At 38.5% G+C, this 15,426-nt stretch overlaps 1 protein-coding gene across 1 annotated transcript in view; it reads left to right on the top strand.

Annotated features, from left to right (window-relative positions):
* The window catches only part of exex (motor neuron and pancreas homeobox extra-extra), a 48,947-nt gene extending 35,858 nt beyond the window's left edge, over positions 1-13,089 (top strand). Inside the window, exons 2-3 of the mRNA XM_022060964.2 lie at positions 7,010-7,173; positions 9,362-13,089. Of these exons, the coding sequence (XP_021916656.1) occupies positions 7,010-7,173; positions 9,362-9,763 (566 nt within the window). The 3' untranslated portion in view covers positions 9,764-13,089. The remainder of the gene's footprint in view (positions 1-7,009; positions 7,174-9,361) is intronic.
* The last annotated feature ends 2,337 nt before the right edge of the window (positions 13,090-15,426 follow it).

Genomic DNA, 15,426 nt, shown 5'->3' with positions numbered 1-15,426 from the left:
GGAAAATGCATTTTTTTAACTTTTACAATCTTCGATAGATATCCTCTCCTCTATCGACCAAATCCAATTTTTAACTATAAATTTTGAGTGAAATACCATCATACTTAAACAGGAAAAAGCCCAGAGCCTTGTCACTAGGCCAGTCTCCTCGTCCTCGTTATGGGACATCGAACTGATTTTCATCAAAATATTTTCGTTTTAGGTACGAAACTGGTAATATCAATGTGCGGCCTATTTTGGGCGTGCAGTTCACATTTCCAACTTCATTCAGTTGTCTCATTACTACATAATTTACTTAGCAACAGAAAGAACAAAGATCAGGATGGGACTGCTTGTTAGGTCTAAAACGGCGAAGGAAATGTCGTGGCCGGTTTCATTACGTCCTGTATGAAAGTTGATGTTCACTCGGCGGTGAAACTGTTGATGTTATTCTTCTAGGTTGTTAAAGCCGCAGGTAGATACCAACATTTCGGAGAAACATGTCCATTTCAGAGACATCTTCAGACGTGAACTAAACATGACGTCAACTTGCTTCTACAAAGCTTTCAGTTCCAAATTAAAACTATTCAAGTGAGCACTTAAGTCAGTAAATAACGTCAGAGTAGAAGCCTATTAAGCGGCTAGAGTTGATTTTTTGTCCAAAACAGTTCTATTTCGTTCAGGCACTCGATAAATCTGTTAAGCACACACCCACGACTAAACCAACGAACATTGCAGTAAACGAACAGCTTTGATGGCTAAAGAAGTTGAAGATGTGATGTCGCTGATTTCATCGGGCCAAAATACAAGAATGCATAACCAATTTTTTGCTGAGTATGGAAGTTTTTGTCGCTTTATTGTGTCCCTCACTGTTTACGACTGCTGGGAAATTGTCACAGTATCTTATTTGCATTTTGAAAATCTTCTAGAAATTTTTACACGCATGCAAGTGAGGTTTTTATTAGAAATTTGCTATCATTAAATGATTTGCAATGCCTAGCAACATTTATAGTGACCTCGATAATTGCAGTTACTACATTCAAAGAACTTGAAACGAATTTGACGATAATAAGTGGCTTTTAAATCGGTTCTTCTCAGCACACGCGATAACTCTTTGTTATTTCTCCCTCTTCAGCAATTACTTTCTGTTTATTTTCATAATGCCGCTTAGCGGACCAAATTTTATAAGAAAACTGCAAGAATATAGCATGCACAACGTTTTTTAATTTCTGTAAATTACGCCTTATTATTCTTCCACCACCACTAGCATTATTTGCCACTGAATTTCGCTAATTTTAGCCTTCGAGTTTAGAAATCACTAGCAAAACTCTTAATTGCACACACAACAAACCACACATGATTCAAATATGCATCCTCTAGTAAATTTTGAAAGATAATAAATGTTTGATACAACACACAGGAACACCCGAGAAAATCGAAAACAAATTTGGAGGTGGTGGACTCTCCTTGCTTTCAAGTTTCATTTCAGCTGTCTGAATGTTACCAAGTAGAAAATGACTTTGACGTGTTATGCAGTTTTGCATAAAAACATATATATATAACTTCGTTATCAACCACGTATTACACCGGCATTTAAATAAACATTTCGTTGGCAATTTAGTTAGTAGTAAAACGCTGCGTACTCAATAAATTTTTCGCCGTGCTAGTGCCAACAATTTGCTGTCGCCGGACTATGAAGCAGGTAGGGCGAAGTTGCCCGTTTGGCGGCGTCGAAGTGGAGTTCCATGCGTTCTACACTTTCGAATTCGAAGTATATGAGTGATCAAACAGATCTGGTACGCATGTCCTGGTAAAAATGTATTGGCGTTGGTGGAATCAGAACACCGGTCATCCAGCCCGTTGCCAGTGTCTTTACTGAGTTTTCCTGAATTACAAGTAAATATTCATACGATCCTGTTACTAAAGGGATGAACCAGGTCCTCTACAGTCTCGAACTGCGAGTTATCGACTGATGAAACTGATGCCACGTCTGGGTCCCTGAATCAGGGATTACCGATTGGGTCCCGCGGTCATTAGTTTTCAAATATCTATGGTACAATTAGGTCCCGGATAAACATAAATATGTTACTGTTTATTCTGATTGGGCCCTGATCTGCTACTGACGTCTCCTCAACACGGCAGTTTAGGTTAAATAAGGTTGGTATAAGTTAGGTTAGGTTAGGTTAGGTTAGGTTAGATTAGAATAAGTTAGGTTAGGGAAGGCGGAAACTAGCAGAGGATTAATGATTGTCAAAAATGCCAGTTTATACTTTTTATAAAATGGTATATATCATTACCCCTTTCCAACAATTTTCTCACGGGACCTAACAGAACCACGATTGTCTTCCCAAATCTTCTTCACAGAACCAAATTGTACCTCAGCCTTGCTGTAACTCGAATTTCTACCTGCTAAGACACTGTTTTGGGATCCAATTTGGCTATTCCCGCCTGAATACTCATTCCATTTCTTTACCCTTGGCCTCGGATATGTACACAGTATATGTATGTCAGCCGACACCTCTACTTCGCTTCTAGGTCACTGTATTATCTTCAGTTATTAACATTTGAGGGTCTGTTTAATTTATAAAACTCTACATAAAGGTTTGTACAGATATGGGAGAGATTAAGAAGAAGATGGTGGCTTTAATTATCAGTTAAATTTTCCGGTCCTCAGGATGTGATTTGAACTACATATCTCCCACGTATTCTTGCCCCGCGTTTATGTAACTCCTTCTCCTTGGGCAGAGAACTCACTTGTATTTGGGGACCGGTTATTTCAGAGTGACTTTAATGACGTCGTCTTATGTCATAAATCTCGAGGTTTACAATATAATAATGTAGCCGGTTTCTTTCCGTGTATATAATTTTAAAGTTCATAGGCCTGCAGTTTCGAAATTCAGCCGGTCATCATGAGCAAAGGCTTTGATGTAGGTCCTAGAGCACAGCTCTTAGGGACAGGCTGCTTGATAACAATCGCTGTGATGCTCAATTGTTTAATCGTGGCAACGGGCCCAACAAACACAGAACTGTGCTGCAGTTTTCACTCGGATTTGCATTTTACAAATAAACAACAACAAAAAAAGAACAAGAGAGAAAGAGACTGGTCTGTAAATTTGCAGTTCGCTGGTTTTGAAAATAACAAACACGATAATGTTATATTGAAACGGAACTCATATAGCTGGCCTGCAGTTTGTTTGCGTTGTGGAATATTAGCAAATAGACCAGGAGTTAGCCAGCGTAGTGCGGTTCACCCCAAACTAATAACAGGGGGTGAGCGGGAGGGTAATTAACATCACGTGACTCCGAGGTGTGGGAGTTATACACCGAAACGAGCTAACCGCTCACTAATTTGCGATTGTCGATAATTACGGCCATGTTCAGAAACTGGACAACTGCTGATCGGAGTTGACAAATTCAGTGCTCCAACATTTAATCGATTAATCGCACATATTTTTAATCTATTAAACCAGTTTTGTACTTTATGAATAAGCTGATATGCAAACAAGGCTCTTTGATAATTAATTTTATGTACATTTGTAATCATAACTGCATATTTAACGATACTATTAATCCTTGTGTTCTTTAATACGCAAACGAATAACACTAAGCCTGTTAACGATGAAATGCCAGTAATTAGAAATGAGTTTAGGGAGAAATACGAAAGTTTGAATGTGGTTTTACACACAACTACTGAATGGACTTTATGGAGAGGACATTTTATAAAGGCGTCGTAACCTATGGGTGTTAATATATAAAAATCGTATGCTATATGCATATGTAAATATAATAGACTATATAAGCCTATGTGGTGTAAGTAGTCTCTTGTCTATTAAATAAATTAATAAAGTAAGCTGTTAGAAGTTAATTCATCTTTGAGGAAGCAATGCGGGAAATGAACTTGATTTACCAAATTATTTGGATCAAGCTATCGGCTGGCGTAATTTGTATGCTATTGGTGACAGCAGGCATATTGTATATTTCTGACCCAAGTCAAGAATTTGGTTGCAAGGCGCATCTATAGCAGAATGAAAGGTCTAAAAACGGAAATTTCTTCCTTCATATTAATTTGAAACTACATAGGTAAGTGACACAGCGAAATACCAGTGGAATCAGATAATAGATTTCTATCAAATGCTATTATTCGTCATTCCACCGGATTAGATTGCTATACCCAAACATTGACTTTAATTAGAAGCATCTAGGGACAACTAAAAAATGTATTACCGTCAATAAAATATACAATTTTCTATATTATCATCATTCTCGTTTAGGTTAGTCTACTTAACGACGCTTTACGAACTGCGTAATTTGTGTTGCGCCAAATGGCAGAATAACTTAATTACTAATTCTAAAATATGCGAAAGAAAGTGATCGTGGTGGGCTTGAAGCTATCCCGCCATTTTTATAGAAGGACCTAAAATACGTCTCGGTCACCAACTGGTTCCACGGCCGAGTTTCCAATCCGGAATCTCTCGAATACTTAGCAGGAACCTCAACAACTCCACCGCTTTCGGTAAATTAATTATAAAAACGTAGGCTATCTGTTATCTTACTAGTTAGTCATAAGATTCATCTTCCTAGCAGCAAAGAAACGAACAACCAAAGGCTTCTGACTGACGAACACGCGCGAGTAGCTTCTGCGCGGTGCGACATGTACCAGTTTCATTAGCGATACATTCCAAGACTTCGAGACACCACACACCCCTATTATCGCAGAGCATAACAGATGCGCCAGTTCACCCCTAGCCACCACCCCTAAATAGCCTTAAGCCATCCAAGTGATTATCCCATTACATGCTCCACTTGGCATTCACCTCAATGTGAGATATTAAATTATCATGACAATTGTTAACACCCCGCCTGGATGCGGGGCCACGGACAAATCCAATAACAAAACGAGCCATGTACAGTCTGGTGTTACTCAGACACTCCTCAATGTGACAGTAATGTTCCTCTAGATACCCGCTTATAACCTCAGTCAGCTTTCCTTGCTGAAATGTTGCGTGATCTTCCCCAGACTCGTCAATATCCTGTAACGCCTCCGTCCAAATCCTTATCTACTCATCACTCATGTATTCTTCTCATATTTTTTATGTTATGTAAGTTATCTAGCTGAAGCAGTTGTCAGATAACCAAACTATCGTAAGAATTATGACCAAACAAATCCCCAGGCAAATACTTAAAGCGATATTGTTTTAAAATAGGTCACGACCGCTTCCTTCTATTTACGTACTCAACATGTATTGTTAACATTCCATCTCGTTTAACACAATGCAATTTTTCTAGCTAAAAACACCCCGTCAAATGACCTAAGAAATGATACATAAACTGCCTCCCAGTTTACCTATGTGTAGCCTAACAGGGACTAGAAGATGACACCGTGTAGTCTAGTAGGTAGTGATAGGTTGAAGATATTCACCCTGATAATAGAGGCAGTAAGCTCCTCCGAAACATCGGTCAATTTCTAACACACGTTGAAACATCCCAGGGGACAGTCATCTTCAGTTATCAGAAGGCTGAAATCATACGTCGCAATGTTTTCTACTAAACCCGCGTCATCATACCTGCAGCTGTGTGGAGCAGATTCATATAGATAGCAATGGTCTGGAGTTTTCTCAGTCACTCTAGGTGCCCACAGTCACAGCGGAAGCGAGTGTACTGGTAAGTAGCTCGGCGGGTCTGTCTCGCTTTAATGGACTCCTTTCAATTAGCGTCCATATTGCCCCAACAACGATTTGTACACAACCAGCTAGTGACGTCACCTCCCCACAGAACATAAATCTCAAACCAGCACAAGCCTGCTTCCCGCACGCGTCCTGATGTCGCTGCACCGCCGGTTCCACCGGCCCCCTGAACCGCTTCGCGAAAGACAGCAACGATAACACCGGTTAACAGAAACAACAGACACGTTTCCGAGTCATTTCGATTCCCTAACATTCATCTTAATGTTAGCCTTCCGTATCATCCACGGTTTTAAATGAAAAGGATAATTTTCCAGGAGGTTTCCCATCACAATTTCGCAAGTATTATTTGTGTCGTTCATTCTCGCTACATTTCCAAGCACATAGTTGCTTCTTAATGACAGGTACAAGTCACGAAATTTCCTTTTACGTGTGCCTTATAGCTTAAATTTCCCACTTATTTAACTCATCTAATAATAATTCAATTCAATTCATTTATTAAAGTGCTTGACAACATCCAAAAAAGCCAATAACAGCCAAAAACTAACAACAATACAAAAGCAAACAAACAATGAACTGAATATATAAATGTACAATATTAATTTATTGCAAAATAATTAATAAATAAATGAGCTAAATATTATGCATAAGTAAAATAATAATTAAATTAAAATCAGTTCTATTTTGGACAAACAACATACAAAATAAAATGTTATACTAAATAAACAATAAAAAACCATGATTATTGTTTAAAAAGCTGACTGACATCAGTAAACAAAACACGATCTTTGTTAAAGATGTCGATGCTCCTACAGACTGCATTGGCAGCAGAAACGCATCTGGCAGAGGGACTGGCCTTGAAATTACGTTGTACAGTAAAGGTAGAGTAGTCTCTGATAGACCTAGTAGGTATGCAGAGACTAACTGTTTCAAAAACAGATAAGCAACTATTTTGTCTTTAAAAACATTAACGAGGAAAAGCGCATCCAAAAGCCTCCACCTTGAATGTAACGATAAAAAAATTAATCTGATATATTATCATAATTATAGGCACAAAATCTATTATAATAATAATAATAATAATAAATATCAATTCTAATTTTTTTATATAAATTGGAGTGATATAAGCCTTCTTACTGCCTTCAATTAGGCCCTAAGTTACGACCTACATTTGCATTGTTTGTAACAATACAACTGAAATTGCTTAAGAAGGCGTTTTGGCAAAATGAAGTACTTAACAGTCTAAATATTAATTCCATTTTATACAACAAAGTACTGCAAGTAACGGCTATAGTGTAAAATTCTGTGTAAAACAAAATTTAGAATCGAAAGCTTGTTTTGTGTTGCAGGTTGCGGCCCTCAGCACGCCCTCCTTGGGAAGACACGGAGGCCCCGTACGGCCTTCACCAGCCAGCAGCTTCTGGAGCTGGAAAAGCAATTCAGACAGAACAAATACTTATCCAGACCGAAGCGTTTCGAAGTCGCTACCAGCCTCATGCTTACGGAGACACAGGTAAATCTTTTGGGGATCGATATGTAATTAATTCACAGACAAGATCCTGTCGAAACTCAATGGACCTAAGGCAAACAAAAGTTTAAAAGAAGAAACAATTAGAAAGAAAATGTAATGGCAAAAGCAAAATACAACAAAAACAGATAAATAAATGCTGAGATAAATTGAAAATTGAATAGAAACTAGACTCTTGAATTATAGAAATAATGTTGGAAAAACTGTCACAATAATCGGAAAAAGGAAGAAATTTTATTATCATAGTTATGATTTCATAAAACTCAGATTTCGAAATGATTATTTCTCTAAGTAGCATCTGAGGTTCTCACGGCCGTGAGTACAAAGATGGCTGTCTTCTGGGCGATCGTTCTGATGATGGAGGCAGCAAAGACCTCTGAAACGTTGGTAAACTTCTACCACACTGCACGGCGCTACAACCCAGAAGACAGTCACATGCATTTACTAAATATTTCCCAGTTTCATATAATTCTTAATAAAATGGCAGTTGCTCGCGTTTTATACTAGTAGTCTATGAATCTAATCGACGAGTTCATTAATCATTTGAGAGGATTATTAAATAATTAATCGCTTAAAATATCGATGTCCCGGGGAGATACGTGGAGAAGGTTCGGTGTGAGCGACTTGTCTTGTCTTGAGGCGTAATCCGGAAATATGGGCAGCAGAGTAACGACTGTTTGCGCACAGACTTAGCGAGGGCTCTCAGCTGATTAGTGTCTCGATGCAAGCTGAAGACTGATTTTAAATAGTTAGCAATTGAGACATTATTTTATGCATAGGTCTACAGTCTTGAGCAAAAGTTAATAGACGTGTGATTAACTTGCCAGTATATGGGCTCTTTGCAGGTTCTGAAATAATAATAATAAAAAAAATTTCTACAGAATTAGATAAAATCTTTTCAACCCCTCGAAACCGAAACTCTTGTGAATAATATTTACGAATTTAGTCCGTACCGCAAATATTTTATGCATAGGTCTACAGTCTTGAGCAAAAGTTAATAGACGTGTGATTAACTTGCCAGTATATGGGCTCTTTGCAGGTTCTGAAATAATAATAATAAAAAAAATTTCTACAGAATTAGATAAAATCTTTTCAACCCCTCGAAACCGAAACTCTTGTGAATAATATTTACGAATTTAGTCCGTACCGCAAATAAAACACATCTCTTTACCATCCTAAACATCAACTGGTTAATGCTGTTTAAGGAAAAAATCACTGTTTATGGAGAGAATGATACAAAACCCATTGAAACACAAATTAAGACTTGCATATTGTTGAGGCAGGTGGGGCATGAACTTCCCATTGGGCTTTAAAGGGCGCGTTTGTCGTTATAATTACTTCTACTACACACAAAGTTTCGAGGACTGGATCTGTCCTCACCTTCAGGTGTTGTTAAGGGGTCACCTACTCATTCGGGTCAGTTAAGGTGAGCTAATCCCTATCGCTGGAAAACCTGGATAGGACAATTGCACCTTATGTCATTTTATGTCAACGGGAGATAATAGTAAGAATAACAATAACAATTATAAGAAGGCATATGAATGTGAAGACTAAAGATTCTATAATACCAGACGATGGGCAATGTCAAAAAATCCAACAATCCAGATTGTGTTACACCAATGTCAGACCTATCCTTTGATATTTAAAGAAGTTCACAGAATAATAAATAATAGGTTTAGTATATGGATGACAAAGTGTATAAACAACTTAAACAGCTAAACACATCATTTGTAAACAAATATTAATATCGGTAATCTGTTGTATTGATCGTTCGATGTCTTGTTGTGGTGTATAATTTGTAGTTTTGTGTTCTGTTTATTTTTTAATTTTTGCAAAATCACATTTAATATTACTAAACGTAGTGCCATAAATGTATTATAGGCCTGATGATTGCTATATAGTATCCGAAACATATATATATATATATATATATATATATATATATATATATATATATATATAGTCTAAACAACGAGACAAACATTTCAAATTGGTGAAAAGTGTTGTGGAAACACGAAAATGTGTGTAAATAGGTGACGGTACAACAAATACAAAACTGCTAAAAGAAAAATTTCGTAATGCCCTACATTCGATTGTTATCATGTCTAACACCCAGTAGCTGTCACGTTTGTACAGGGAACGTCTTGAATGACAAGTGTAATCTTGCTTTCAGGTCAAGATCTGGTTCCAGAATCGCAGAATGAAGTGGAAACGCAGCAAGAAGGCACAGCAAGAGGCCAAAGCGAAGGACGAGGCAGAGAAGCGCAAACCCACGACTGCGTCCAGTAGCGGCAGCACACCGACGGACAGCAAAGCGAAAGAGACGTCGCACGGGGACAGCGAGACATCGGGGCAGCAGATGGCCTCCAGTAGAAGCGTCAGTCCTGCCATCATGGACAACCATAGCACCAGCGCTGTGGCCACAGCCACTAACCTCGTGCTGGAGCAGAACTTCCAGCCACAGGGCAACGCCACCAGAGTGCATCACCTGCACCACCACCACCTCCAGAACCACCATCGGCGTCTCAGCCTCCAAGATGCCGGCGAGACTCTTTACAGGCCCTACGTTGTGTAAACGGGCCACAGCGTCGTTGCAAAAATTGTCCCGTTTCCTTAAAATCTTGGTGGCCGCAACTGAACTTCTCGTCGCGCTGATCAATGAACACACACGACACAATGTACGAAAGTCTTGCATATCAGTTGTTAAGCTCAAATAAATCTTGATTTCTTAGATATTCTCGACAGTGTGAATGGTTCGTGGTAGATACGCATTGCCCTGTTTAAGGTAACAACAGTCTTCTGGGACGATACGCCTTGTAGTCTCTAGTAAAAGTTGATCGCCCTGATCATGGAGGAAGTAAGCACCTTTGAAAACTTCAATCAGACTACACGGCGCAATAACCAAGAATTCATAATTACCGCCGTGAGAACCTCAAATCAAACTACAGTCAAATTCTCTCATAATGACGAATGGTTAAGTATGAACTTTGATTAAACGATTGACCGACACTGTTCCTTCTCACAAGCTTAATCCCCTTTCTTGTTTAAGACAAAATTAATGTTGATTTTGTGTCTATGAATATTTTTGTTATAATTTTGCAATACATTTTCTCCGTAAGTAGATAGCCTAAATATAAACGACGTTCGAGAAAATACTCGAGAACTCACATGTCAGCATTCTGTTGTGTGTGAGACGTTAAATCAGTAACAACATTTGTACTTCAATTAACACAACTGCATTTTTCTTCCTACCCGAGCGACATGTTTCAGCGATCCGTCATCTTCAGGGGTCTATTATACAGAATGCTCCATGTAAAACGTGATCCAACTACAACACACGAGATTCTTCGCGCACAAAACGAGACCAATGGCAAAATTGAATTATTGCAGCTGATGCAGTACTTGAAGTAGTCAACTGTTTTATCACTAGATGAGCACTTTCTGTGTTTCGAAATTCTGTTACCAGTCGGTGTATGCGGTACTCCCTTATCCAGATATGCATTGCTAAATGTTACTCTAACAGCAGCAAACGATTTTGAAACAAAATAACGTTCGAGAATAAACACGTGTTCAGCTCCTGACTACATGTTCGCAATTGCACAGCTCTACCGCAACTTGCTTGAGCAGTGGCCTAGCAACCTGGATGACCTTGGGGTAGTCTATTGCAAGAGGGTGGACCTGCTTCTGATTTAATTTTGTGTCGTGGTACGTGACTGTTGTTGGTTTGTGTTTTGAATGTTACACACCCTGCATATAACACAACGTTTGAGATTTGTGAGAACTTCGTGAAAGCTGAAGATGACTGAATAGTCGAAACATGTCGCTGTGATAAAAATTAGAGTGCAGTTGTGTTGGATAAAGTTTAATTACTGTTACTGTTTCGGGAAGTGTTCTGATGTGGAGTTCAGTTGCTTTATGTGTTATGATTCGGCCATAACACAGATAATGTGAACAAGTATCAACTAAGGTGTCGTGATGTGAACTGTTGTACACAGCGGCTAATACGGAACTTGTTAGATTTATCTCAGCCGTGACTTTGTGCGAGCGAGCACGCGTGTGTAAATAAGACAGTGTCGTGCGTGTGACGTGTGTTGTAGGCCTAAAGACACTTTAAAAACAAAAACAATAGTGGTCCAACCTTAACCACCATTCCCGCCCTCTGCCCGTCAACAAAGCAACAGGCGTACGTACAAGTGGAATAGACGCCTCTAAATCAACATGGAATATGACTCTTGTGTTTACAGTTGTCCTTTAGTCTACCTTTCAGAGGAAAGGCAGGGTTATGGCACCATGTCCGTGCGATTTCCCATCATACCCCATAAATTCTGAATAAATAATTTAATTTAACGTGGTATGTACACAATGACACTGAAGGTTACTCAATTTGTAATTTCCCAACATCAACATTACTGGAAAGGTGTACTCTTAAGAGAACATTGATATTCCGAAGGTGTTCTCCACGCCATATTACGCAGGCATGATTCTTGCACCAATTCGACTCAGGACAACGACGTCTCCAAATAAATGCCTTAGGTCTTTATCGCACTAATTCGATCCGATGTTCCCGTTCTTGCGAAAGACGCGACAGACAGACATAGGAAGGCCTATAACATGTTCTTCGCTCACGCTAGAGCGCGAAGGACACCTAGTAATACCAACATAAACATCTGACGATCTTGAACCGCCCGAACGGTTTGGTAACATTGAAAGATTGCTCAAATGATACTTTACCAACTTATTAATGTTTGTTTCCTCTTCGAAAATGATGGCATTCCATGCTGCTTCAGACGCATTCTGCTGTCTTTCTTGAGGCCAACTTTGTGTGTGCGTGCCACATTACGGTGACCCAAGAGACAGCAAAGCCCACGAAAGTATCTTGTAGAGGCAACCAGAGATGAAAGGAATATTTGAAGTAAACACTGGGTCATTTCTCTGTATAAGTTACATGGAACTAAATTTTACCAAATACACGTTTAAAACGCACCCCAATCAGTTTTCTCTACTCTAAAACACTTCTAATTTCCTAGATAAAAGAAGGTATCTTACAGTCGTTCTTCAGAGAGGTCTTTTCTGCAGCATTTTTATTTTCATTAAAATTTATACTTGTCGCAAGATATCTCCGAGTTTCGCTGACCGTTACAAATAAACATTTACGACCTTGACCTGCCAGCCGAGGTACGGAGAAGGATGAGAACCGATAGCGCATAACTTGCTCCACCTGCTTATCTGATCTTCCCTTCGTACTGTGTCGTAGCTTAGCTAGCAGATATTTTGCGTCCAGTATGTCAGCACAAAATAAAGTCTATTACAGTACAAATTAAGTCGATTGGCTCTCGGTAGCTGTCGGTCAATCAAAATTTTCTGTCATTTTATATGACAATTTAAACAAAACTTTAAACATCTCAACAACAAAAATAAATCTTATTTTAAAGGGCGTTTAAAAATTACGCAGAACAAATATAACATAAGACGCACTTATTTCATATAAAGATCCGCTCTGAAGAAAGATGGAAATAATTTAATGCATTTATATACGTACGTTAAACATACAGTAAAGCATTTCTATAGGATTTATGTGTGCTAAATGAGAAGCCTTATTGTCATAATAATTTCTTAATACACAGAAAAATTAAGCTGTCAAATTTTGCTAGAGAAATCACGACCCCTGTGTAAAAATAAGCCAAATACAATTGTGCATGTAACGCATCAGAAGTAAAACATTCAGGACATACAAGAACAGATGCCTTTGGATATTCTAATCACGGACTCGAGGGGCATGTTTCAGTGTGACAATGAGAATGGACTGTGAGACGCGAGATGATCGACTCTGCGGCTATATTGATCATGCTGATGTACTGCAACTGTTAACAGTTCCTATAAATAAATCTTCTGACAAACTACTGCTCAGTTTATTTATTAATCCTGTTGCAAAACGGAGAAATATTTCTCAGAAACTGCGGTATCATACGGTATACCTGTGGTAAGGATAATGTCTCTGTAATAATTTATACAAGTAGCCTACTCATGCTATATAGGCTATTTACATTTTTTATGTAAAGGCTAATAAGTAGAGTCTCAATTATTAGACTTTCGATTATCAAACATTCCGTTTTATTCGAAGTGCCGTGTCGTAATGCTCCATTTTATGAACACTCAACTCAGCATGTATCAAAATAAATCATACTTCCTAACCTAACCTAACCTTCTACATTTTAACTATTAATTCGCTACATGTGTATTATTGTTTAGGCGCTGGCATGACTTTACCGAAAAGAACAGAATACACAATACTAATTTCTTTAAAAAAGTGAATCTTCACTACAAACCTACTTTACGTAAAATATAATTTTTGTATGTGTGTTTTTTCATTTGACGTCGATTTGTATTTTCTTCGTAAATTGAGTAATACCTTGAGATTTTCACTAGTCTTTAGTATTATCCGACATTTTCGATTATCTATCCGTTCTTCAGTCCCGTTTAGGTCCGATAATCGGGACTCAACTGTATACATATATCGCTTCACTATGACAGGCTTCTTTCAAACCTGTTTACATCCTACTTGTGCGTTCAACCTCGGTGTGTAATGAATCTCAACCTGGGCGCCATAGATTATCCCGCCATGCTTTGCAGGTTTATTGCGGAAAAGTGCTAAATAATTTACTTCGCGTGCAAGTTCTTAAACCGTGAGAACGCGACAGACGTGGTAAGTTCAGCGAACATAAAGTAATAACTGATGTAAAAATGAGAACATAAACTTGCTACAGATGCTAGAAGGAGTCGACTAAATGCTGGGATAGTAGCCTAATGTAGTGTAGATCACGACCACTTCTTTCTATGCTATTTCCAATTTGTTATTCATGTAAGACAACCTTCAATCTACTTTTCAGTAGGTAGTCCATTCGGCCATCATACGAGGTGCGATCGGAAAGTTTCCAGGGATGCTTCCAGGCTTGGCAGCGGCGCTGGGATCGTTGTGTTCACTCCCAGGGGAACTACTTCGAGGGTGATGGATGAATTTAATACCTGAGATAAGTGTACGGGTTTTTATACCCGCAGTCTTGAAACTTTCCGATCGCACCTCGTATTATATTACAGTACAAAACTGAAAGCTCAAAGATGGAGGTAGTATGTACGTATGAAACCTTGGTATCTACAGACAAGTCTACAGGGCATTAAAATCCAGAGGAATGACATTATTTTCACAGACATGAGAACCTCAAATTTAATACTAAGTATTGACAAAATGATTACGATTTCTTTTCGGGGGTGGGGTGGGGGGGGTGGAGGAATTCTTCTATAAAATAATTGAAATAACGCCCTTAATAGCACATGTATTAACAAAAAGAAAACACTACACTTCACTGTTGTAAAGATCAACTGCGAAAAGCTATTTAAGGAAATGGTCGTTGTTTACAGTAAGAATCATACGAAACACATAAATATAAAATTAAGAGTTACAGGTTGTTAAAGCATGTGGCAGGTTACATCCAGTTACCACTAGGTATCAAAGAGTTTAATAAGTAAAATTTAAAGCAGTTTTGATTCTTTCTATTTCATTAGTTTCCCCTAACTCCTTTTTGTCATCCACACGTGCGTTTCTCCAGAGTAAGTGTATTATCGTAAGCTAATGAGGGCGCAGGGAGTAATGGAGTTGTGAAGCCGCGGTTGCACATTTGCCTGGACAGGTAAAGAATTTCCGAACAGCTGAAAGAACACGAAATCCCCACCTGGTAGTCTCTCGTGAAGTTGCTCGCAGCGAGCAACAGCCAAATTCTCTTGCTTTAGATTTCAAACATGGATCTAATGGTAAGATTTATTTTGTGTTTGAGAACATCAGTAAACGAAAAAAAGTTGGTTTTCAAGAACAAATTAGACTATACGTTATAATAGAAAGAGACCTTTTGGCTTACTAGGCTAACAACTTTTAATAAAGTAACAATTTTTCCTATAAATTATCGATTAATCAAATCATTGCGGACATTTAAAGAATTAAGATTTTAAATCGATTCGCAGTCCTGGTAAACGGGTCTAAGTTAATTAAAAATTTCGAAGATTTTGTTAAAATATTACTACACACACACACACACACACAGCGGGTCGCTGAAATTTAACAGTTAAAAAGTCGTTTTGTTAATAAAAGTGTAGGTTCTCAGCTCCGTGCTGTACCAGCTCCTTAATGAGAGTTGTGCCAGTCTTCCACTCGGTGAGTCGTAAGCCGGCGCCTGTAATGGCAGCTGC

Source organism: Zootermopsis nevadensis, unplaced genomic scaffold (assembly GCF_977971745.1).
Source record: "Zootermopsis nevadensis isolate Lab colony 2312 unplaced genomic scaffold, Znev_1.0 Znev_ptg000012l, whole genome shotgun sequence".
NCBI lineage: Eukaryota > Metazoa > Arthropoda > Insecta > Blattodea > Termopsidae > Zootermopsis > Zootermopsis nevadensis.
This window is presented reverse-complemented; position numbering and strand designations above follow the sequence as displayed.